Source organism: Procambarus clarkii, chromosome 89 (genome assembly GCF_040958095.1).
Source record: "Procambarus clarkii isolate CNS0578487 chromosome 89, FALCON_Pclarkii_2.0, whole genome shotgun sequence".
In the NCBI taxonomy this organism is placed as follows: Eukaryota; Metazoa; Arthropoda; class Malacostraca; order Decapoda; family Cambaridae; genus Procambarus; species Procambarus clarkii.
Genome location: NC_091238.1, coordinates 5,200,091 through 5,209,492, shown reverse-complemented (window position 1 = coordinate 5,209,492; position 9,402 = coordinate 5,200,091). Strand labels below are relative to the sequence as shown.

Genomic DNA, 9,402 nt, shown 5'->3' with positions numbered 1-9,402 from the left:
TACCTAGCAGTAAATAGGTACCTGGGAGTTAGTTAGCTGTCACGGGCTGCTTCCTGGGGGTGGAGGCCTGGTCGAGGACCGGGCCGCGGGGACACTAAAGCCCCGAAATCATCTCAAGATAACCTCAAGATAACCTCTTGTTAGGAACAAATCCACAAGGGCCGTGACGAGGATTCGAACCTACGTCCGGGAGCATCCCAGACACATCCCATCCTCTTGTTAGGAGTCCCAGTATAGTGCTTGTGATCTCTCTCTCAACCTTGTGTGTGTGTCTGGAGGAAGCTGCTTCTCAAGTTATGTCTTGTAGTGATTTTGGCCGTCTTTATGGAGCACCTTTTATGGAGCACCTTTTATGGAGTACCTTTTATGGAGTACCATTTATGGAGTACCATTTATGGAGTACCATTTATGGGGTACCTTTTATGGGGTACCTTTTATGGTGTACCTTTTATGGTGTACCTTGTATGGGGTACCTTATGGAGTATCTTTTATGGAGTACCTTTCGAGTCATTCTTTTCTGACTATCTTGCTCCTTCATGTCTGTTGTGGCTCTCTTGCCTCTTCATGTCTACGGGGATCGAACCCCTCCGGGGTTCTCTATCAACATGTCAACTCGACTTGTTCAACTCTCGAACTGATCATCATGTCTCCTCTTCATCCTTCTCTCCCCCACCCTCCCTCCCCTCTCCCCCACCCCCTTCCTTCCTCCCCTCTCCCTCACCCCCTTCCTTCCTCCCCTCTCTACCTTCCTCCCCCCCTTCCCTTGCTTCCTCCCCTCTCCCCCACCCCCTCCCTTCCTTCATCCCCTCTCCCCCACCCCCTCCCTTCCTTCCTCCCCTCTCCCTCACCCTCCCTCCATCCCTTTCCCTTCCCTCCCAGATCTATTGGCGACAGTTTAGATGGAAAATTGTCCCCTATTATTGTAAATTGTGGGGGACAGTTATTCTGTTTGGGCTCGGCTCTGAGAGGCAATGGGGGGGGGGTTGGAGGGTCCTTGTGGTGTTAGGTGAGGGGGGCGCCCCTCCCGGTGTTGAGAGTAAGGGGGGGTTAAAGTAGGGGGTCGCCCCACGTGGTGTTGAGAGCTGGGGGTGGGGGGGGGGGCTCGTATATTAACCCGGACCCTCCAACTCTCCTGATTAATATCCATCCTTGCTTTTTTGTGAAGCTGGTGTGTGTGTGTGTGTGTGTGTGTGTGTGTGTGTGTGTGTGTGTGTGTGTGTGTGTGTGTGTGTGTGTGTGTGTGTGTGTGTGTGTGTGAGCGTGCGTGCGTGCGTGGAGTGGGAGCCGATACTCTGGCCTCTACCCCCAAGGGTATTTGGTTGAGGTGTTTGGATTGTGGCTGAGCCGCGAGTGTGATTGTGAGTGGTGTGAACGCGGTCATCAGTGAGAGGTACTCATCCCGCCGCCACAATGATGCTGTTTAATGTCAATATCAGCCTTGTTTTGCTTAGCGTCGGGGCCCCTTGTGTCACTCTGAGGGGGACCAGTCTAGGCATGTGTTGTTACACTCTGGTACAGTTAGCGAGGCCGGCGTGACTGGTGGTGTCTGGGGTGCCAGCGACAGTTAGCGACTGCTGAATAGCAGAGGTCCCAGGACAGAGCCTTGAGGCACTCCACTTACAACATTTTCCCACTCTGACTTAACATCATTTATACTAACTGTTTCCTTCAGTATAGCCATGCCCTAATCCAGATTAATATAGCACCCCCAATACCATGAGCCTCTAACTTTTTAATCAGTCTTCCATGTGGCACTGTATCAAAAGCTTTGCTAAAGTCAAGGTACACAACATCACAATCCTTACCACTATCAACTGCCTCAACTATGCTAGAATAAATAGATATCAAATTTGTTAAACATGAACGGCCATTTGTAAACCCATGTTGTGAATCATTTATTAATTTATGTTTTTCAAGATGAAGACGAATGGTATTTGCAATTATCGATTCAAGTCACTTTCCTCACAATAGACGTTAGGCTAATTGGCCGATAGTTTGACGCAATTGATCTATCTCCTTTCTTAAAATTTTGAACCACATTAGCTACCTTCCACAACTCTGGCACTCTGCATGACTAATGATTTATTAGATATGGTTGACAATGGCTCGCAAAGCTCCTCTTTGCATTCATTAAAGAATGTAAAATGATAGATCTTGACATTCCTGAGAAAACTGGCATGCAGAACCTTCAAACGCAATATCTGAACTTCATTGATTCAAATGCTGATTTTATTTCAATTTTTCTAAATTCAGTTTATTTGGAGAAACTGCAAAATTCATAAAGTGTGCAGACAGTTTAACCTTAGACAAACTTATTTTGGAGATGTTGCTTTGGATTGATTGGTATAATCCTGAGAACCAATTGATTCATTTACAAAACAGCTGAATCTGAAGGTAAAATTTGTCGACAAAATGAATTTAATTTTAAGTTAAAACTTGAACTTTAAAATATCGACAGAGATGCATTAGTGACTGAATTAGTGAGGAAAATATGGTTTTGTAACTCTGGAATTTCATTATTTTTTTTTTTTACTCTGAAAAATCTCGCACTTGCTGTATTTACACTTTTATGATCGTAATATTCATGCGTGTCACTGTTTTTCACTGATGCGTTCCGTCAAGTCTTTAAGAATACACTGATGACACTAGGAGAACACAAGCCACGCATGGGGCGTGTCATCACTGTTACAGTGACACAACACAACCCAGGCATGGGACGTGTCATCACTGCTACAGTGACGCAACACAAGCCAGGCATGGGGCGTGTCATCACTGCTACAGTGACGCAACACAATCCAGGCATGAGGCGTGTCATCACTGTTACAGTGACACAACACAACCCAGGCATGGGACGTGTCATCACTGCTACAGTGACGCAACACAAGCCAGGCATGGGGCGTGTCATCACTGCAACAGTGACACAACACAATCCAGGCATGAGGCGTGTCATCACTGATACAGTGACACAACACAAGCCACGCATGGGGCGTGTCATCACTGCTACAGTGACGCAACACAAGCCAGATTTGGGGCGTGTCATCACTGTTACAGTGACGCAACACAAGCCAGGCACGAGGCGTGTCATCACTGTTACAGTGACGCAACACAAGCCAGGCACGAGGCGTGTCATCACTGTTACAGTGACGCAACACAAGCCAGGCACGAGGCGTGTCATCACTGTTACAGTGACGCAACACAAGCCAGGCACGAGGCGTGTCATCACTGCTACAGTGACGCAACACAAGCCAGGCACGAGGCGTGTCATCACTGTTACAGTGACGCAACACAAGCCAGGCACGAGGCGTGTCATCACTGTTACAGTGACACAACACAAGCCAGGCACGAGGCGTGTCATCACTGTTACAGTGACACAACACAAGCCAGGCACGAGGCGTGTCATCACTGCAACAGTGACAAAAGTCTCACAGTATAATATCGGTATTTTCCTTAATTTGTGAATATTTTTTTAACATGAACCAAAGGTTACAACTTCACATTTCTTTGTTGCTTATACGGCAAAACACTATTTATACTTTTTTTTTCGATTTCTTTTCATGAAGAGTTTTCACCTTTTTATATATCTGTTATACTTTTGTTAACAATGAAACTATAAATATACTCGTATATAAGCAGCAGGACTCCATTTTCCTTTAAGAAAAGCTCAGTATAATTATCACTATTCCTAAAACTGTACAATATAAACCCATTAAGAAGTTATTGCTTGTCCAAACATTCTTAAGAATACTTTCAAGTACTTATTCATATTCTCCATAACAAAAATATGGCTAAATACAATTATAATAGATTATAGGAAGCAAGCCCCGAAGTTTTCCCAAGATCACGCAAGGTAATCTTTCAGAAGATCAGTGGTAATTAGTGGCCGCGTTCTCTACAAGGTTCACCATACATGTCCTGGACACAAGTATACTTACTAGCTGGTCAGGACGTTGTGGTGGCCATAATAGCCCTCCAGAGGCTGATGGACCATAAGCCCAAGCTCATCAACAACAGCTATTGTTCAGCTCTACCTGTCCTAGCCTCGAGGAGGGCTGGTCGACGACCGGGCCGCGGGGACGCTAAGCCCCGGAAGCACCTCAAGGTAGGGCCCCAAGTTAGGTTCAGTATAGACTCTTCACTAAGTCGCCGCGGCTCAGAGGGAATTGTCAGCGGAAAACGTCAAATTTTCCCAACTATATAGCACTGGGAAGGCGTCAGGATAAGGATTTGTAATGGGATGCGGGGAAGCTCTCTTATGAAGGGAGATTACAAAAGATTAATTTACTATTCTCTAGAATGTTTAAGGGTAATGGATAATAGTATGTAATGAAAGGGGTATTAATAAAGTATTTTATATATATATATATATATATATATATATATATATATATATATATATATATATATATATATATATATATATATATATATATATATATATATATGTCGTACCTAGTAGCCAGAACTCACTTTTTGGCCTACTACGCAAGGCCCGATTTGCCTAATAAGCCAAGTTTTCCTGAATTAATATATTTTTTCTAATTTTTTTCTTATGAAATGATAAAGCTACCCATTTCATTATGTATGAGGTCAATTTTTTTTTATTGGAGTTAAAATTAACGTAGATATATGACCGAACCTAACCAACCCTACCTAACCTAACCTAACCTATCTTTATAGGTTAGGTTTGGTTAGGTGGCCGAAAAAGTTAGGTTAGGTTATGTTAGGTAGGTTAGGTAGTTGAAAAACAATTAATTCAGGAAAACTTGGCTTATTAGGCAAATCGGGCCTTGCATAGTAGGCTGAGAAGTGCGTTCTGGCTACTAGGTACGACATATATATATATATATATATATATATATATATATATATATATATATATATATATATATATATATATATATGTGTGTGTGTGTGTGTGTGTATATCACGAAAATAAACACGTGATTAAGAATGTGACAATGTCAGACCACGGAGGAAAATGAAACAGGAATTTCCTTAAGTACTTTCGTATATTAAACTGTTTGTATAACTGTTTGATTCCTTCTGAAGATGTATTTAATATACGAAAGTACTTAAGGAAATTCCTGTTTCATTTTCCTCCGTGGTCTGACATTGTTATATATATATATATATATATATATATATATATATATATATATATATATATATATATATATATATATATATATATATATATATATGTCGTACCTAATAGCCAGAACGCACTTTTCAGCCTACTATTCAAGGCCCGATTTGCCTAATAAGCCAAGTTTTCATGAATTAATGTTTTTTCGTCTACCTAACCTACCTAACCTAACCTAACCTAGCTTTTTTTGGCTACCTAACCTAACCTTACCTATAAATATAGGTTAGGTTAGGTTAGGTAGGGTTGGTTAGGTTCGGTCATATATCTACGTTAATTTTAACTCCAATAAAAAAAATTGACCTCATACATAGAGAAAAGGGTTGCTTTATCATTTCATAAGAAAAAAATTATAGTAAATATATTAATTCAGGAAAACTTGGCTTATTAGGCAAATCGGGCCTTGAATAGTAGGCTGAGAAGTGAGTTCTGGCTACTAGGTACGACATATATATATATATATATATATATATATATATATATATATATATATATATATATATATATATATATATATATATTCAAATAGAACGTGAAACAATGGATATCAATTGGATAAGTTTAGATTCAGGAAAGACCTGGGTAAATACAGGTTTGGATATATTGCTTCTAATTTAAGGTTAAACCTTTCGGGTAACACGGGTAAGAAAGTAACTCACTGGATTGTTTCAAGCGTAAGCTAGACATATAAGTAAGTTGGAGTAGATATAAACAGAAACAGCCCTTTGTGACTCCTATAATTCATGTTAGGATTCGAATCACTGTCACATTTGGATTTGTTTACTGATTAATCATCGTAAATAACCTCTTGCTTCTCTAATCACTAAGATTGTTGATCAATCTACTCCTACTGATCCTAGAGAGCAACACCCACTCAACCACTCTGCTTCTATTTCAGTTTGTTATCAATTGTTTTGAGAGGAATAATATTGCCACCTGAACGACCACGACAAACTAATATTTTATTGGGTTTTGAAAGACATTTTTATATAATAGGTCACTTGGTCCCATATTTAAGTTATGTTAGATATTATATATGTCAGTAACTACCCAACACATGTCAGTAACTACCCAACACATGTCAGTAACTACCCAACACATGTCAGTAACTACCCAACACATGTCAGTAACACCACAACACATGTCAGTAACTACCCAACACATGTCAGTAACTACCCAACACATGTCAGTAACACCACAACACATGTCAGTAACTACCCAACACATGTCAGTAACTACCCAACACATGTCAGTAACTACCCAACACATGTCAGTAACTACCCAACACATGTCAGTAACTACCCAACACATGTCAGTAACTACCCAACACATGTCAGTAACTACCCAACACACGCCAGTAACTACCCAACACATGTCAGTAACTACCCAACACATGTCAGTAACTACCCAACACACGCCAGTAACTACCCAACACATGTCAGTAACTACCCAAGACATGTCAGTAACTACCCAACACATGTCAGTAACTACCCAACACATGTCAGTAACTACCCAACACACGCCAGTAACTACCCAACACACGCCAGTAACTACCCAACACATGTCAGTAACTACCCAACACATGTCAGTAACTACCCAACACATGTCAGTAACTACCCAACACACGCCAGTAACTACCCAACACATGTCAGTAACTACCCAACACATGTCAGTAACTACCCAACACACGCCAGTAACTACCCAACACATGTCAGTAACTACCCAACACATGTCAGTAACTACCCAACACATGTCAGTAACTACCCAACACACGCCAGTAACTACCCAACACATGTCAGTAACTACCCAACACATGTCAGTAACTACCCAACACATGTCAGTAACTACCCAACACATGTCAGTAACTACCCAACACATGTCAGTAACTACCCAACACACGCCAGTAACTACCCAACACACGCCAGTAACTACCCAACACATGTCAGTAACTACCCAACACATGTCAGTAACTACCCAACACATGTCAGTAACTACCCAACACACGCCAGTAACTACCCAACACATGTCAGTAACTACCCAACACATGTCAGTAACTACCCAACACACGCCAGTAACTACCCAACACATGTCAGTAACTACCCAACACATGCCTTTAATTAGTTGTATTTTGAATTGGTTAATTATTATTTCATTTTAATTTATTTGTTAACATTGACGTAATTTTTGTATATAAATACTTGTATAACTGTTGATTGATAACTATTGATAACTATTGATAACTATTGATAACTATTGATAACTATTGATAACTATTGATAACTATAAGATTGATAACTAACTATTTATCGATGGTTTCGTGTATATTTGGGTCATTATGTGTTGAGAGCCCGGGAGAACACATGCGCGTGTGTCCCTATGTGTCACGTGTCTGTGTGTAGGTGTCTCAGTATGTGTTACCTGTGTGTGTATCATGTGTATGTGTCCAACCCGTTCTCGCAAATTTAATAAGTCAATATTGACTTATTAGTTGCGTGCATAGGTGACATACTAAACGTAATAGTTTCCCTTGAAAAGCTTCATAGAAAACACCGACCTTACCTAACCTACTTAGTATGTTAAAATAAGCATCTTATAGCTTCGTAATTACAATTGTTACTTAACCTATTATAGGTATAGGTTAGGTAATAATTGTAATTACAAAGCAATAAGATGCTTATCTTAACATACTAAGTAGGTTAGGTAAGGTCGGTGTTTTCTATGAAGCTTTTCAAGGGAAACTATTATGTTAAGTATGTCACCTATGCACATATTTAATAAGTCAATATTGACTTACTAAATTTGCGAGAACGGGTTGATGTGTCACCATCTGCCACTATGAATCACATGTTAATGTGTGTCACCTCGCGGTATGTGTTACCACACAGTATGTGTCATGTTTCGGTATGTATATCACGTTACCTTGAGGTTACCTTGAGGTGCTTCCGGGGCTTAGCGTCCCCACGGCCCGGTCGTCGACCAGGCCTCCTGGTTGCCGGACTGATCAACCAGGCTGTTAGACGCGGCTGCTCGCAGCCTGACGTATGAGTCACAGCCTGGTTGATCAGGTATCCTTTGGAGGTGTTTATCCAGTTCTCTCTTGAACACTGTGAGGGGTCGGCCAGTTATGCCCTTATGTGTAGTGGAAGCGTGTTGAACAGTCTCGGGCCTCTGATGTTGATAAGAGTTCTCTCTCAGAGTACCTGTTGCACCTCTGTTTTTCAACGGGGGTATTCTGCACATCCTGCCATGTCTTCTGGTCTCATGTGATGTTATTTCTGTGTGCAGGTTTGGGACCAGCCCCTCTAATATTTTCCACGTGTAAATTATTATGTACCTCTCCCGCCTGCGCTCAAGGGAGTACAGTTTTAGGCTCTTTAGTCGGTCCCAATAGTTTAGATGTTTTACTGAGTGGATTCTAGCAGTAAAGGATCTCTGCACGCTCTCCAGGTCAGCAATTTCTCCCGCTTTGAAAGGTGCTGTCATTGTGCAGCAGTACTCCACTCTAGAGAGCACAAGCGTTTTGAAAAGTATCATCATCGGTATAGCATCTCTAGTGTGAAAAGTTCTTGTTATCCAACCTGTCATTTTTCTTGCAGTTGTGACGGCTACTTTATTGTGTTCTTTAAAGGTAAGGTCTTCCGACATGAGTACACCCAGATCCTTTACATTGCCTTTTCGTTCTATGTTATGATTTGCCTGAGTTTTGTACGTGGTTTCCGTTTTTATATTTTCATTTTTTCCATAGCGCGTGAGCTGGAACTTATCTTCGTTAAACACCATATTATTTTCTGTAGCCCATAGAAAGACCTGATCTACATCTGACTGGAGGTTCGCCGTGTCCTCTATGTTGCCTACTCTCATGAAGATCCTAGTGTCATCTGCAAAGGATGATACAGTGCTATAGGTTGTGTTCTTGTCTATGTCCGATATGAGGATGAGAAAAAGTACTGGAGCAAGCACAGTACCCTGGGGGACTGAGCTCTTCACGGTTGATGGGCTGGATTTTATTTTGTTGACTATTACACATTGGGTTCTGTTAGTCAGGAAATTGTAGATCCATCTGCCTATTTTTCCGGTAATTCCTTTTGAACGCATTTTATGTGCAATAACGCCATGGTCACATTTATCAAAAGCTTTTGCGAAATCTGTGTAAATTACATCAGCGTTTTGTTTGTCTTCCATAGCATCTAATGCCATATCATAGTGGATGAGCAACTGCGACAGGCAAGAGCGCCCTGTTCTGAAACCATGTTGTCCGG

The 9,402-nt window shown here is 41.2% G+C and overlaps 1 protein-coding gene across 1 annotated transcript in view; it reads left to right on the top strand.

Moving 5' to 3' along the window:
- The first annotated feature begins 2,666 nt into the window (after positions 1 to 2,666).
- Positions 2,667 to 9,402, top strand: part of LOC138359100 (streptococcal hemagglutinin-like) — a 34,453-nt gene continuing 27,717 nt past the window's right edge. The window contains exon 1 of the mRNA XM_069317807.1: positions 2,667 to 3,438. Coding sequence (XP_069173908.1) covers positions 2,667 to 3,438 — 772 coding nt within the window. The remainder of the gene's footprint in view (positions 3,439 to 9,402) is intronic.